General features: G+C 38.1%; 1 protein-coding gene across 14 annotated transcripts in view; it reads right to left on the minus strand.

Moving 5' to 3' along the window:
• TPST1 (tyrosylprotein sulfotransferase 1) overlaps window positions 1–17,786 on the minus strand; it is a 185,529-nt gene that overhangs the window by 41,784 nt on the left and 125,959 nt on the right. For 11 of the 14 annotated variants that reach the window (XR_012326042.1, XM_019921879.3, XM_019921876.3 and 8 more), the window contains one exon: window positions 16,378–16,576. The exons of the other annotated variants lie outside the window; for them this stretch is intronic. Coding sequence is in view for 10 of the 11 variants with exons in the window: in XM_019921879.3 (XP_019777438.1) it covers window positions 16,378–16,576 (199 nt within the window). In the remaining variant the exon portion in view is untranslated. The remainder of the gene's footprint in view (window positions 1–16,377; window positions 16,577–17,786) is intronic. 14 annotated transcript variants of the gene reach the window in all.

Below are 17,786 nucleotides of genomic sequence, written 5' to 3' on the forward strand. Positions count from 1 at the left end.
CGTCAGCAAAAGGGATAACCTGGAAGAAACGGACAAATTCTTGGAAAGGTATAACCTTCCAAGACTGAACCAGAAAGAAACAGAAAATATGAACAGACCAATCACAAGTAATGAAATTGAAACTGTGATTTAAAATCTTCCAACAAACAAAAGTCCAGGACCAGATGGCTTCACAGGTGAATTCTATCAAACATTTAGAGAAGAGCTAACACCCATCCTTCTCAAACTCTTCCAAAAAATTCCAGAGGAAGGAACACTCGCAAACTCATTCTATGAGGCCACCATCACCCTGAGACCAAAACCAGAAAAAGATACTACAAAAAAAGAAAATTATAGACCAATATCACTGAAGAATATAGATGCAAAAATCCTCAACAAAATACTAGCCAACAGAATCCAACAACACATTAAAAGGATCATACACCACGATCAAGTGGGATTTAAACCAGGGATGCAAGGATTCTTCAATATACGCAAATCAATCTATGTGATACACCATATTAACAAACTGAAGAATAAAAACCATATGATCATCTCAAGAGATGCAGAAAAAGCTTTTGACAAAATTCAGCACCCATTTATGATAAAACCTCTCCAGAAAGTGGGCATAGAGGGAACCTACCTCAACATAGTAAAGGCCATATACAACAAACATCATTCTCAATGGTGAAAAACTAAAAGCATTTCCTCTGAGATCAGGAACAAGACAAGGATGTCCACTCCCACCACTATTATTCAACATAGTTTTGGAAGTCCTAGCCACGGCAATCAGAGAGGAAACAGAAATAAAAGGAATACAAATTGGAAAAGAAGAAGTAAAACTGTCACTGTGTGCAGATGACACAATACTATACAAAGAGAATCCTAAAAATGCCACCAGAAAACTACTAGAGCTAATCAATGAATTTGGTAAAGTTGCAGGATACAGAATTAATACACAGAAATGTCTTGCATTCCTATACACTAATGATGAAAAATCTGAAAGAGAAATTAAGGAAACACTCCCATTTACCACTGCAACAAAAAGAATAAAATACCTAGGAATAAACCTACCTAGGGAGACAATAAACCTGTATGCAGAAAACTACACTGATGAAAGAAATTAAAGATGATACCAACAGATGGAGAGATATACCATGTTCTTGGATTGGAAGAATCAATATTGTGAAAATGACTATACTACCCAAAGCAATCTACAGATTCAATGCAATCCTATCAAATTACCAATGGCATTTTTTATGGAACTAGAACAAAAACTCTTAAAATTTGTATGGAGACACAAAAGACCCCAAATAGCCAAAGCAGTCTTGAGGGAAAAAAACGGAGCTGGAGGAATCAGACTCCCTGACTTCATACTATACTATAAAGTGACAGTAATCAAGACAATCTGGTACTGGCACAAAACCAGAAACATAGATCAATGGAACAGGACAGAAAGCCCAGAGATAAACCCACCTATGGTCAACTAATCTATGACAAAGGAGGCAACGATATACAATGGAGAAAAGACAGTCTCTTCAATAAGTGGTATTGGGAAAACTGGACAGCTACATGTAAAAGAATGAAATTAGAACACTCCCTAACACCATACACAAAAATAAGCTCAAAATGGATTAGAGGCCTAAATGTAAGACCGGACACTATAAAACTCTTAGAGGAAAACATAGGAAGAACACTCTTTGACATAAGTCACAGCAAAATCTTTTGTGATCCACCTCCTAGAGTAATGGAAATAAACACAAAAATAAACAAATGGGACCTAATGAAACGTAAAAGCTTTTGCACAGCAAAGGAAACCATAAACAAGACGAAAAGACAACCCTCAGAGTGGGAGAAAATATTTGCAAAAGAATCAACCTCCAAAATATATAAACAGCTCATGCAGCTCAATAGTAAAGAAAGAAACAGCCCAATCCAAAAATGGGCAGAAAACCTAAATAGACATTTCTCCAAAGAAGACATACAGATGGCCAAGAAGCACATGAAAAGCTGCTCAACATCACTAAGTATTAGAGAAATGCAAATCAAAACTACAATGAGGTATCACCTCACACCAGTTATAATGGGCATCATCAGAAAATCTACAAACAACAAATGCTGGAGAGGGTGTGGAGAAAAGGGAACCCTCTTGCACTGTTGGTGGGAATGTAAATTGATACAGCCACTATGGAGAACAGTATGGAGGTTCCTTAAAAATAGAATTACCATATGATCCAGCAATCCCACTACTGGGCCTATACCCAGAGAAAACCATAATTCAAAAAGACACATGCACCCCAATGTTCATTGCAGCACTATTTACAATAGCCAGGTCATGGAAGCAACCTAAGTGCCCATCGACATGAATGGATAAAGAAGTTGTGGTACAAATATACAATGGAATATTACTCAGCCATAAAAAGGAACGAAATTGGGTCATTTGTTGAGACGTGGATGGATCTAGAGACTGTCATACAGAGTGAAGTAAGTCAGAAAGAGAAGAACATATATCGTATATTAACGCATGTATGTAGAAACTAGAAAAATGGTACAGATGAACCGGTTTGCAGGGCAGAAGTTGAGACACCGATGTAGAGAACAAATGTATGGACACCAACGGGGGAAAGCCGTGGGGGGGTGGGGATGGTGGTGTGACGAATTGGGCGATTGGTATTGACATGTATACACTGATGTGTAGAAAATTGATGACTAATAAGAACCTGCTGTATAAAAAAATAAATAAAATTTAAAAGAAGATATGAATTCTATTTCCAGGAATAGCAACTTGTATCAACACACATAAGTTTGCATATTATTTCAAGGGACTCAAAGACACCAGAAAGTACACGCAGGTTAAGAACTACCACTCCGTCATTTTCTATTTAGTACTGCAAAAGAGAATTCTGCAACCAGCATAATTTTTGTTCCTTTGTAAGTAACCTATTTTCTTATGCCTCGATATACACAGGAGAAGCTCAATTACAGTAATGTAGTCAAAAGAGGGAATTTTTCCTGGAAGTGAACTAGGATGTCTCCCATAGCTGTGGCAAGGGCAGAGTTGGAGATGATTTTCATAGACAACTAGAACAGGACTTCAAATAATGGATGCCCTGAATGTCCGTATCACTTATAGCCACTGAATCAATATTTCTGAAAACCAAGCCCAAAGTGTGAGCCTGCATATGCTTGAATAACAATGCTAATTGAATTCACAGCCATGTAAGGTATCATATTAATGTTAAGGCAGTAAAACCACTATGATTATTAAGAGAGCTTGTGGATAAGTCCACAGGGAGCTATTGCCTTTGGGTAGCACACCACCTCTGTGGGTCAGCTGCCAACGGAATGGTGGTGGACCTGGAGCCACTGTCGGTCAGGAGGGCCAGCACTCAGGTGGAAGAGCTGGATGTGGAATGGAAAAGAGCAAGGACAAGCACGACAACACCAGCCTCCTCTGTGTCTATCACTGCATCTGCCTGCAAAACCTCCAGGAAGAAATGGCCATCGCTTTACTTCCACCTCTCAATCTCACACAATTTCTTCTATGGACAAGCTCTCGCCTAGAACCATACAAAGAAGAGAATTCTGGGAGGGGCAGTTCCCAGCCTTAACCAAGTTGACAACAGAACAATACAACATATCTACTAGTCGACCAACCTTCCCAGTTTGCCCAAGACTATTCCGGTTCTAGCACTGCAAGTCCTGTACCCCAGGAAACCCCTCAGTCCTGGGCAAACCAAGATAGTTGGTCATCCTACCTTCCTTGCCAATAGAGGCAGTCTTTTCTCTCTGAAAAAGTTGGCATCCTCTTGCCGAAAGAACCTTTCATGATCTCTCTTGAGGTAGTCACCTAGCAGGAGAACAATGACCCACCCACCACCTCTTATTGCTTCTAAACTTAGAACTAGACTTAAATCTCAGCAGGCCCCAGAGAGATGAACACTAAGTCTGACCCTAGAAGAGGTTTTGTACACACCACAAGAATTTCAAGATTTTGTCTTTTTGTATCTGCAAAACCTAAGTAAAGTGTAGTAGAAATCCTAAGACCAGAGCAGAAGAAATGTAATGTTGGATTAATCCAAATTTATTGATATGGATACAGAGATTTTGGATGCAATGTGTTAAGCTTGAGTACCTGGGAATAACTAACAATTTCTTGTCTTGTTCCTGATCTTAGTGGAAATGCTTTCAGTTTTTCACCATTGAGGATGATGCTGGCTGTGGGTTTGTCATATATGTCCTTTATTACGTTGAGGAAAGTTCCCTCTATGTCTACTTTCTGGAGGGTTTTTATCATAAATGGGTGTTGAATTTTGTTAAAAGCTTTCTCTGCATCTATTGAGATGATCACATTGTTTTTCTCCTTCAATTTGGTAATATGGTGTATCACATGGCTTGATCTGCATATATTGAAGAATCCTTGCATTCCTGGGATAAACCCCACTTGATCAGGGTGTATGATCCTTTTAATGTGCTGTTGGATTCTGTTTGCTAGTATTTTGTTGAGGATTTTTGCATCTGTGTTCATCAGTGATACTGGCCTGTAGTTTTCTTTCTTTGTGACATTTTTGTCTGGTTTTGGTATCAGGGTGTTGGTGGCCTCGTAGAATGAGTTTGGGAGTGTTCCTCCCTCTGCTATATTTTGGAAGAGTTTGAGAAGGATGGGTGTTAGCTCTTCTCTAAAGTTTTGATAGAATTTGCCTGTGAAGCCATCTGGTCCTGGGCTTTTGTTTGTTGTAAGATTTTTAATCACAGTTTCAATTTCAGTGCTTGTGATTGGTCTGTTCATATTTTCTATTTCTTCCTGGTTCAGTCTCGGAAGGTTGTGCATTTCTAAGAATTTGTCCATTTCTTCCGGGTTGTCCATTTTATTGGCATATAGTTGCCTGTAGTAATCTCTCATGATCCTTTGTATTTCTGCAGTGTCAGTTGTTACTTTTTCATTTCTAATTCTATTGATGTGAGTCTTTTCCCTTTTGTTTTTTGATGAGTCTGGCTAATGGTTTATCAATTTTGTTTATCTTCTCAAAGAACCAGCTTTTAGTTTTACTGATTATTTCCTATTGTTTCCTTCATTTCATTTATTTCTGATCTGATCTTTATGATTTCTCTCCTTCTGCTAACTTTGGGGGGGTTTTGTCCTTCTTTCTCTAATTGCTTTAGGTGTAAGGTTAGGTTGTTTATTTGAGATGTTTCTTGTTTCTTAAGGTAGGATTGTATTGCTATAAACTTCCCTCTTAGAACTGCTTTTGCTGCATCCCATAGGCTTTGGGTCATCGTGTTTTCATTGTCATTTGCTTCTAGGTATTTTTTAATTTCCTCTTTGATTTCTTCAGTGATCTCTTCGTTATTAAGCAGTGTATTGTTTAGCCTCCATGTGTTTGTATTTTTACAGATTTTTTCCTGGAATTGATATCTAGTCTCATAGCGTTGTGGTCGGAAAAGATACCTGATATGATGTCAATTTTCTTAAATTTACCAAGGCTTGATTTGTGACGCAAGATATGATCCTGGAGAATGTTCCATGAGCACTTGAGAAGAATGTGTATTCTGTTGTTTTTGGATGGAATGTCCTATAAATATCAATTAAGTCCATCTTGTTTAATATATCATTTAAAGCTTGTTTCCTTATTTATTTTCATTTTGGATGATCCGTCCATTGGTGAAAGTGGGGGGTGTTAAAGTCCCCTACTATGAATGTGTTACTGTCGATTTCCCCTTTTATGGCTGTTAGTATTTGCCTTATGTATTGAGGTGCTCCTATGTTGGGTGCACAAATATTTACAATTGTTTTATCTTCTTCTTGGATTGATCCCTTGATCATTATGTAGTGTCCTTCTTTGTCTCTTGTAACAGTCTTTGTTTTAAAGTCTATTTTGTCTGATATGAGAATTGCTACTCCAGCTTTCTTTTGATTTCCATTTGCATGGAATATCTTTTTCCATCCCCTCACTTTCAGTCTGTATGTGTCCCAAGGTCTGAAGTGGGTCTCTTGTAGACAGCATATATAAGGGTCTTGTTTTTGTATCCATTCAGCCAGTCTATGTCTTTTGGTTGGAGCATTTAATCCATTTACATATAAGGTAATTATCGATATGTATGTTCCTATTACCATTTTATTAATTGTTTTGGGTTTTTTATTGTAAGTTTTTCCTTCTCTTGTGTTTCCTGCCTAGAGAAGTTCCTTTAGCATTTGTTGTAAAGCTGGTTTGGTGGTGCTGAGTTCTCTTAGCTTTTGCTTGTCTGTAAGGTTTTAATTTCTCTGTCAAATCTAAGTGAGATCCTTGCTGGGTAGAGTAATTTTGGTTGATCCCTGAAAGTATAGTCTTAGGAAATGGGATTTTAAGTACACAATGGAGGGGGGATTCCCTGGTGGCGCAGTAGTTGAGAATCCACCTGCCAATGCAGGGGACACGGTTTCGATCCCTGGTCTGGGAAGATCCCACATCCTGTGGAGCAACTAAGCCCCTGTGCCACAACTACTGAGCCTGCGTGCCGCAACTATTGAAGCCCATGCACCTAGAGCCTGTGCTCCGCAACAAGAGAAGCCATCGCAGTGAGAGGCCTGCGCACTGCAGCAAGGAGTGGCCCCTGCTCACTGCAGCTAGAGAGGGCCCATGTGCAGTGGCGAAGATCCAAGGCAGCCAAAAATAAAATAAATTAAAAGAAATAAATGAAATACACAATGGAGGAAGGAAAGACATTTCTTAGAACCCAGAAGATCCGCTATTACACTTGTTTACAATGGAAAGTTAATGGAAAATTACAGGAAACAATATAGGCATGACCATTATTGGCACACATGCTTTTAGAATGAAGGTTTGGGTCACCATACAACCAACATGGTTAATGAGGGCAAATGGAATATGAAATAGCTAGAGAAAGAAAGAAATGACAAATACCATCCATGATCACGTGGCAGGTGCAGAAATGAGGACTGCAATAGTGTTATATTCTTCCTGCTTTGTTATGAATATACCTGAATAGATTAACTATTTCTTTTTTTTCCCCTCCCTTTACCATTCCCATACGCTCTAATATAAGGTGTGTTACTTAGGGCTGACTCTATATCTCAGTATTTAGGTTTCAGGATATCAAAGACGGAATGTGACTCAGCTAGGGGAGTAAATAAATATCACCCAGAAATGAGTAAAGTGCAATGTGTAACACAGAGTCCCCTCTTTTGGGGAGATGGTTAGTATGCTTTTAGTTTTGTAAGGGATCATTGCATCATGTAAGGTGGAAGTACAATGTCATTATCTTTTTTTTTTTTTTTTTTTGCGGTACGCGGGCCTCTCACTGTTGTGGCCTCTCCCGTTGCGGAACACAGGCTCCGGACACGCAGGCTCAGAGGCCATGGCTCACAGGCCCAACCACTCCGCGGCATGTGGGATCTTCCCGGACCGGGGCACGAACCCGTGTCCCCTGCATCGGCAGGCGGACTCTCAACCACTGCACCACCAGGGAAGCCTAATGTCATTATCTTTATTTGGAAGTTAAATAGGGTTAAAATGGGAACATATGTACGTCAGGCTGGCAAAGAGATGAACTGTGCTGGACTGTCCGTGGTCAACTGGTACCACCAACTACTTTTGTCTAAGGCAGAAAATTAAGTCTCCCATAATTCCCTTCCCTGTGTGGTTCTGAGTAAAAGGCTGCCAATAAGAGAAAATATGATTTTCTCTTTTATGGAAGGGATTTATAAAATGGAAATGAAGCAGAAGCCATTATTCTCAAGACACGCAGTGCTTCCACAGACCTCTCCTAAAGCTCCCACTTCATCCCCATGGCATGCCTCACAGGTCCTTCCTTAGGCTCCCTTACTGAGGTCCCACTCTGACAGCTAGATGCAGTTTTGAGGGCTTCTCTGCAAACTCTGGCTTTCCACCCACCTCAGGCTTAAATCATTAATGCCTATTTTCCTAATCTTTCTATGACATATTTATCAGTTCATTCTCTATTCTTCTTTTATATAAAATGTCCAGTGTATGATAAAAATTTTCCAGAGCCTCAGTTCTCCAGTTCTCCCACATTTGTGTAAGCCATAATTAACATATTAAACCCCTCACTCCTATAATACTTACAGTAGCTCTCTTTCCCCAACTGAATGCAGACTGATACAGTAATAAAGTACTGCCGTAGCCACTGGAGCTCACTTCTGGGTGATGGAGCATTTCTCACATAAGGTAGAATACCTATGAACTGGGCCATAACTTCAAATATTGTCTACAAGAGCTTCATATCAGGATACAGTATTTTTGGTTGAAGAAATATTCTTGTTCCTATGTCTAAGATTTATTTTGCTAATAAAAATCATTTTATTAAACACCTACTAATTCTCAAGTATTAAGTTTGGTGCTCAGGATACAAAATGCATATGTGGTCCTTGCCTTTGAAAAGTCCTTAGTATAAAAGAAGCAACATATAATATAAACAATCATAATATAGTGTGATAACTGCAAGAGTAAAGGCAGGCACGAAGTATAGTAGAAGGATCTGTGGCACAGAAGAGGTGTCATTTGAGCTGAGTCTTAAAGGACAAAGTTGTAAAATGAAGAAGAGAAGCAAGATGATCAAGGCAGGAAGAAGAGTAAGTGCAAAGGTACAGAGGTATACAAGTGTGCCAAAAGAATGAAAGGCAGGTAGTGGGGTGTGATTAGAAGGATAAAACGAGATAAGGTTGAAAAGGAAGATTGAAAGCAGAAGACAAAGAATCTTAATGCTATTCTGAGTTCCATTATGGTTACGAAGCAGGAGGTCTCAAAACACCACCGCTCTCATCAAAACAATCAGAAAACACCAGATAAACTAAACTTCATACTATTCTTTAGAGCCATCAAAAAGCAGTGGATGCAAAGAAGTCTAAATGAACCCAATTCCAGAGAAGGATGAGTTCTTCAAAGGTGAGCAAAGAGCCCCTTTCTACCTTGAATCAACTGCCTAGTCTGCATATAGGTAGGCAGAAAAGCAGGCCTACCAGAGGTGAAAGATTTTGCTGATGAGACAAAAAGAAGCTGAACTTTTAGTGGCAGTGTGGACTGGTATGATGGATCCAAATCTAGAAGAGCCCCAGGTGTAAAAATAAATCTCTTGGTCTAACAATTGTACCCCAAGGGCCTTTTGTTAAGTAACAGTGGGAGCAGAGCTAGAAAGGAGAGATCGCCCAATCTTTTTTTAAAATAAATTTATTTATTTATTTATTTATTTATTTTTGGTTGCATTGGGTCTTCATTGCTGTGCACGGGCTTTCTCTAGTTGTGGCGAGTGGGGGCTACTCTTCGTTGCGGTGCGCAGGCTTCTCATTGCAGTGGCTTCTCTTGTTGTGGAGCATGGGCTCTAGGGCATGCGGGCTTCAGTAGTGGTGGCGCACGGGCTTAGTTGCTCCGCGGCATGTGGGATCTTCCCGGACCAGGGCTTGAACCCGTGTCCCCTGCATTGGCAGGCGGATTCTTAACCACTGCACCACCAGGGAAGTCTGAGATCGCCCAGTCTTGTGTGGTCCTTAGCTTCCAGGGCCCTGCTGCAGTTACCATCCAGAGGTGAAATAAATTAATTTAAGCTTCAACCCAACTCCCTGCCAGCTGTTATTTTTAAAAAGTCAAAGAAATCAACCTTTTTTCTACAGCACACAGGAAACTGTGGGTTGGGCTAAAGGTCAAATCTCCATAATCTCATTTAAATCCAGAAGTAAACTAAATAAAACTGTTGCTCAGCCACAGCTCGGCCTGACACACTGAAATTTGAATGATCAGCCAATTACCCTAGCTGCCTGACAGAAAAAAGAATATGCCCTCTCTGGGAAAAATAAATCAAAAATATTATCTAGGTTACTCTCTACTCTTCTTTTATACAAAAGGTGCAGTATGAAATCAAAACTTCTAAGACATGTGAAGAAGCAAATAAGTATAACTCATAATTAAGAAAAAAGGCCAAAAGAGAGACCCATGTATAAGTACTTTAAAATAATTATTATAAATATGTTAAAAGAATTTAGGGACTTCCCTGGTGGCACAGTGGTTAAGAATCTACCTGCTAATGCAGGGGACACAGGTTCGATCCCTGGTCCGGGAAGATCCCACATGCCACAGAGCAAGTAAACCCATGCGCCACAACTACTGAGCCTGCGCTCTAGGGCCCATGAGCCACAACAAGAGAAGCCACCGCAACGAGAAGTCCTTGCACCGCAACGAAGAGTAGCCCCCGCTTGTCAAAACTAGAGAAAGCCCACGCACAGCAATGAAGACCCAACACAGCCAAAAATAAATAAATGAATAAATAAATAAGAATTTAGAGCAAAAGATGAACAGAATGGGTGGAGAGATGGAGGATTCCAGCAGAGAAACAGAAATTCTAAAACTGAAAAATAAACTATCTGAAATGAAGTTACTGGATGGGATTAATGGCAGACCAGACACAGAAGAAGAAAGGAGCAATGAATTCAAAGATAGGTTAATTAAAAACAAATCAAACCTGAGGCCCAAACTAGAGATGGCAAAAGAGACGATCAGTGAATTTGGCACATTTTAGTCAAACTGCCAAAAACTGGAGATAAGAGGAAAGTCTTATTAGCAGCTCCCCCCAAAACAAACCCAAAAAACTATTACATTCATAAGAATTTTAGCTGACTTCCCATAAAAACAATGAAAGCCAATAAAATAACATATTCTGAGTGCTGAAAGTAAAACAAACAAACGAAACCCAAAAACCTGTCAACCTAGAACTCTATACTCAGCAAAATATTCTCATATAACGGAGAAATAATGACATTTTCAGATAAACAAAAGCTGAGAGAATTAGTAGCCAGCATACCCTTACTATAAGAAATCCTAAAAGAATTTCATCAGGGTAAAAAGAAATGATTCCAGATGAAACTCTGAGTCTTCAGAAAAGATGAAAAAGACCATTTGTGGCCCACAGAAAAGTTTGCAGCTCTTGTCAGAGAGCAACTACCATAAACAAACAAATAAAAAAAGAGGTATAGCTAACAAGGGGAGCTAAGAGCCAACAGTGGAGATAAAATGAAATACTTAAACAAACTAGACTGATGCAAAAGAAGGCAGGAAAAAAGAAAGAAAGGGACAAAGACAGACATCTAAATAGAAAACAAACAGCAAGGTGGTAGATTTAAACCCAAACAGGTGAGTAATAACGTTACATGTAAGTAGATTAACTAGTCCATTTAAAGTCAGAGATTATGAGTTTAACAAACAAGACCAGCTATATCCACTTATCAGCAACATACTTTAAATATAAAGACACAGATTAAGAGTAACAGGATGGAAAAAATATACCATGTACACTGTATGCATAAAAACAACGAAGTGGCTATGTTTACGTCAGACAAACTAGACTTCCAGAGAGAAACATCAGAGATGATGAGAGACACTTCATAATGATGAGTTAATTCCTCAGGAATATATAAAAGGGTTTGCTCCTAATAATACTGATTCAAAACACATGAAGCAAAATTAACAGAAATAAAAAATAATCTTTTTCCAAAATTGATAAAATTAGACACCCCCTACCAATAAGAATTAGAAGATTTGAGCAACACTGTGAAACAACATGACTTAATTGATATTTATAGAATTCTGCAACAGCTGCAGAATACACATCCTATCGAGTGACATGTGAGAACATATGCTGGCCATAAGGCAATTTTCAATATATTTCAAAGGACTGAAACCACACTGAGTAGTTCTCTAATCGTAAAGGAATTAACCTAGAAACAAACAATAAAAAGATCACCAGAAAATCTCCAAAGACCTGAAAAGTACATGCCATTCTAAGACGTCTGGGCTCTATCCTATAGTACTAGTGGAGCTATTCAAGGTTTACGCAAGGGAATGATACATTCAGATATAATACATTCAGATTTGAACTTTTAAAAAATAACTTTCATTGAATATTTTAAAAATGTAGCAGAAGAATGACTGAACACACTCATATAACACAAAGGGGAATAAACCATAATTCATGTAAAAAATGAGGAGAAACTGAATTAAGGTACCTGAAATAGGATTGAATCAAGATATTTTCAAATGCAGAACCAAGGGGACTTGGTGACCAATTAATTACACGTGATCTGCAAAGCTAGTTAATCCTAACTAACTTTGATGACTAGACAAATAGGAATGCTACGTATGGAGACAGGAAAAACAGGGAGAAGCAGTTTCTGATGGGTACAGGAACTAGAAAACACAGGTGTGCATTACAGGCTCTCCCTTTAATGCAAGAACATCAATTCTAACTGCTGCAGCTTCTTACTGTTTGGCTCAGGGATATAACCCAACTCCCCCTCCCAGCTCACTTAATTAATATTCAAGTTCCTTCTTGTTTGCTCTGTGGGTTCTGCACACTGATACATGCTTTTCCATTTGACTATTTGCTCTTCTTTAGTACTGTCTAGTCTGGTTTTCAACTGGATATTCCATTCACACTTGGATCTGCTTTTCAGCTCACTCTCCAGGTTTAGTAACCAGGTCTTTGAACTGTTTTTTGGCTTGACCCACGTGTCCTGAGGACTCTGCTCCTCATACCTGCTCACTGGCTCATAGACAACGCAAATATAGATAAACACAGCCTCATCCCACCCCTATTCTAGATTCTTGCTCAGTTTAGTGAACAATCCATCTAGCTTCTGCCTATCGAGGAACAACTTTGGACAATAAGTTCATTTGACATTGAGTTTGAGGTCTTTGTGAATATCCAAGTGGAGAGACACAGAAAGCAGGTGGAAAAAAATGAGCCTAGGGCTCAGGAAAGAGACGCAGTAGGAGATAAAGATTTATGATCATCAGCAAATAGGTTGTAATCAAAATCACATGAGTGGATGAGCATAAGGAGACTATAGAACAGAAGTCCTTAATCTGACAGGCTTTAGGGGCATCTATGAATCCACTGAAATTGTGGGTAAAATTCTGTGTATGTATGTGTCTGCACTTCTCAGATAGGGATCCATAAATTTCATCAGATTCTCAAATGTCTTTAACTCTAAAATTATTAAAAACCTATGCGGGAGGGAGATGGCTAGAATGTAACCTAGAGGGCACTCCTTACTAAAATGTGCTACAATTGTGGGATTAGAGACCATGGTGGGAAAGGTATGGAATATGTTAGCATTTCATTTCCAATTTACCATCTGAGTCACAGCAACCATGAAGCACATGATTTTCTATTCAAGATTGGGCAACACGTCCCCAAAATACACTGACTCAGACACCAGTACTTCTAGATTACCCAAAATTGTATGAAAACTAGAATTTTTAGGCCTAGAGCTTTGGATTCTATATTCCCAGTCAAAACGTGAATTTCTTCCCCACTCCCATCCCATAAATAAAGGGCACAATCTCCGCAGCCACCTTCTTTCTCTGGAGTCCATCTCATGTCACAGCTGACAATCGAAGATCACTTTTTAAGCATTACTTTATGAAACTTCATGATCATCAATGCTGGATATATTAGCATCTGAGTTTTTACAGGCAAAAAGCTCTGAAAATATATAATCCAACCCCACAAAACAAGGATGTCAGCTTGTATGCATTATCACAAAGTGCTCAAAAATGCAATTATAGTTCACACTTTACCTTTTTTTCCTCAAAATTATTTGTCACTTTAGAGGTAGACAAAGATGGTGGGAAGGTTTTTTCCAGGGTGCATTTTGAAACTCTTTCAAAAGCCACAAATGTGTATGAAACAAATTCTCTAGTCACAAGGATTCAAACCACAGCATTCTTCCCTACTTAACCACTCAAGCAAGCCAAGAATAATCTAGCTGGTCAACTCACATGTAGGAAAACTATAATGTCTACTACTTGGGGAACCTCTAAATATCACTTACACATGTACCTTGGTTTATAAAAACCATTTCAGTATTGTACAAAGGAGAAAGCTATGAATTACCAATTACCAAGAGATTAAAAGGACTATGATAATGCACTGTATACTTCGCCTTTAGCAGAATGTAATTCACAAAACTTTAACACATATAAAACTTTTTTCAAACTTAAATGTTTTGTAAAAGAATATATACATATAGGTAATAACTGGAAAATGTTCAATTATATTAATCAATGAAACCTATTAAAATTAGCAAATATCTAAAATAAAATTACCTATATTATGCTGGTAGTTCAAAAGAATAAAAAAAAATTATCAACATATATCATGCACCTTAAAAAAATTTCAGATATTTTGACATGGTTTAATTCCACTTTCATTAGTCTAGCCCTAAAAAAAACCGCACTAAAATGTAGTATGTGCAAAGATGTTCACTGTAGCACTATCTGTCAAACAGAAAATTGTAAACAGCAAAAGAAAAATGGTAAAATAAATTATAGAACATATACTAGGGAAACATTTTATTTGTTTGTTCATTCATCCATTCACTTACTACTGTGTTTCATAAAGGATTTAAGGTGGCTCATAAAATGATTTATTTATACAACCATGAAAAATTATGTTTAAAAATCATGTACACAATGAGAAAATGCTCATGAATATTAAATGGAAAGGGCTGAATACAAGATTGTGTGTGTGCAAAAGTGAGATGTAAGACAAGTATTCTTACCTTTGTTTAACAACATGCAAAGAAGAAAGAGAAATCCATCAAAATGCTAAAAATAGTATTTGTCGGGGTGGTAACATTATAGGTGAATTTTATTCTCTTATCTTTTTAATTTTATAAGTTTTATAAACTAAGTTTATATATATATATATATATTTTTTTTTTTTACGGTATGCGGGCCTCTCACTGTTGTGGTCTCTCCCGTTGCGGAGCACAGGCTCCGGACGCGCAGGTTCAGCGGCCACAGCTCACAGGCCCAGCCGTTCCGCGGCATGTGGGATCTTCCCGGACTGGGGCATGAACCCGTGTCCCCTGCATCAGCAGGCGGACTCTCAACCACTGTGTCACCAGGGAAGCCCCTAAGTTTATAGTTTTATAATAATGCTTGTATGTATGAAAAATATAAAAAGGATAAAGATTATTTTAAAAATAAAAAAAAATCTGCCTCCATATATGATGGTTTATAAGAAAATAGCTCTTCGTATATAGCCACTAATGACTTGAAAAAAGAAAACAAAAGTAATATCTAAGTGTAAAAAATCCAGATGGAAATCAGCCTCATGAAATATAAGTTTGTTTTTCGATTAAAGGTATCAACAGAAGAACAGAATAAAGAGATGATATATTATAAGGTTGTGGGGAGGAGAGGAAACTGACATAAAAAAAAAAATACCAGGGCTTCCCTGGTGGCACAGTGGTTAAGAGTCCGCCTGCCAATGCAGGGGACGCGGGTTCGTGCCCCAGTCTGGGAAGATCCCACACGCCACGGAGCGGCTGGGCCAGTGAGCCATGGCCGCTGAACCTGTGCGTCTGGAGCCTGTGCTCCGCAACGGAAGAGGCCACGACAGTGAGAGGCCCACGTACCGTAAAAAACAAAACAAAACAAAACAAAAAACATACCAGAGAAAGGCAAGGAATTTTAATCTTGAAATCCAACAGCCTAACAGTGAACTTACGCTAACACGGTTGTCTTATTTAAACTGTAGTTTCAAAAAATACCACATCTATAGACAGAAGGTAGAACTGTGGTTGCCAGGGGCTAGAGGAAGGGGGAATGGGTAATGATTATGTAGTTTCAGTTTGAAAAGATGAAAAAAGTTCTGGAGATGGATGGTGGTGACAGTTCTACAACAATACAAATATACTGGACTATACACTTATAAATTGTTAAAATGGTAAATTTTGTTATTTAAATTTTACAATAAAAAAATACATTAAGGTATGATTTGAAATAGATTATACAGGTAAGGTATATATTCACATTTTTTGAGTTTTCAGCTTTTCTCAAATAGGATTATAAAGATGTGAGCATAACTTATAAAAGAAGTAGTTGTAACTACACTTTAATAGTAACTTTCTCTCAATCAGAGGGTTGTTTATTGTACCTATGTAATAATTCTTCTCATGTAGCCAATGTTTAGTTTTCAAGTATCAAGAAATCATGCCTCATCTAAACAAAGGTTTAAAAGTAAAGTAGCCATTAGATTCAAAGTAAAAAGAAACTAGAAGTAAGTGAGGTCACTAATAATTCTGGTGTTTATGCAAATTTATGATAATCAGCTATGAGAATAAATCTCCCCAACAGTAAGCACCATTCTTAGAAATTGGCAAAAAGAGATTAAAGAATTGTCCCTATAGTCCCTGGAAAGAGCCACAGTTATCCTTAAAATGCAGTGGAAGATTTCTGATGATAAAGCATTTTACAAATAGGATTTTTCTAATTTAAAATAATTTTCTGATCATAAAAAAGCAAGGAACAAAATAAGAAAAAACTTTTTAGGACCCAAATTCCATACCCAGTTTTCTCAATTCACTTTAAAAATCTCACTTACCCTTCTAGTGTTTTCAAGGATTTTGGGATCAGGTTTTCCATAGTTAGGTGGATTGGCATACGGGTCATATCCAAGTTTGGCAAGCATGGGTGCAATCACCGCCATGTCTTGTAAAACATCTGGAGGTATCTTCCCAACCCATTTTGATAGAGCTCCCACATTGACTGGCTTGATGACCTGGTCTGTAGATCTCTCCACTCTGAAAACAATATAATGTGAATAAACATGTATTTAGAATACTGAAAACAGTACTGGAAACATATTTTTTTTTTTTTGCGGTACGCAGGCCTCTCACTGTTGTGGCCTCTCCCGTTGCGGAGCACAGGCTCCGGACGCGCAGGCTCAGCGGCCATGGCTCACGGGCCTAGCCGCTCCGCGGCGTGTGGGATCTTCCCGGACCGGGGCACGAACCCGTGTCCCCTGCATCGGCAGGTGGACTCTCAACCACTGCGCCACCAGGGAAGCCCCTGGAAATTATTTTTGATGACTCTAAAAATTACAAGTCTTCAGATTATAAAAGCTATTGAGAAAGAGTGTATTTTTCAGGCTTGACATTGCTTACTAGACTTTTTTTTTTAATGTTCTCAATCTGACAGCAATTATTGGCAACCTCAGATTCCTAGAAATAGGAAAAACGGTCAGGTGAAAACATCTGCACAGAATGTACTGACATTTTAATTACAACATTCAGAAAAACATAACAAAGATAAGACTGCTTAGAAAAACAGCTCGTCAACTTACTTGAAATACATAAAAATAAAAACCACAAGTAAATAAGATGGCTTGATGAATGATGACTAGAGGAACATAAAGATGGACAGATTATGTGATAAAGCAAATACAGCACAATGTTAATTGTAGCTAGTGGGTATAATTCTTTCAGTTCTTTATATGTTTGAAATTTTTCATAATAAAATATTGGGGGGAAAATAGTCAACCATAATCCACTAAGACTGCAAAATATTCATTTGTCCTATTTTTCTGTTGATTTCCTAAAGAACCCTATTTTCTAAGGAAGAAAAAGGAGTGCTATTTATGACTTTTGATATTACAAAATAAATGTGTTCTACCTCTTGACCTAGAAATTTACTTTAAGCTTATAGTGACACTATATTTGACTAAATAACTCATAATCTTAGGGTAAAATATAATCTAAAATGACATCTAGATTGAAATTGGATCTGAACTAGCAGATTTTGGCCAAATGACATTCAAACAAAAGTACCTAAGAGAGTTTTATATCATAATACATTAGAAGTCATTCAAACACACTATTCTAATAAAAGGTTAAAAAGATCTTTTTCTTTAAGTTTTCGATCTCTCGCTGCAGATAACCATTATCTGATGAAGAATCCCTCAAAGGGGCTCCACTCCTTAAAAAATACACAAGAGAGGACTTCCCTGGTGGC

The sequence above is a fragment of the Tursiops truncatus genome, chromosome 15 (genome assembly GCF_011762595.2).
Source record: "Tursiops truncatus isolate mTurTru1 chromosome 15, mTurTru1.mat.Y, whole genome shotgun sequence".
NCBI lineage: Eukaryota > Metazoa > Chordata > Mammalia > Artiodactyla > Delphinidae > Tursiops > Tursiops truncatus.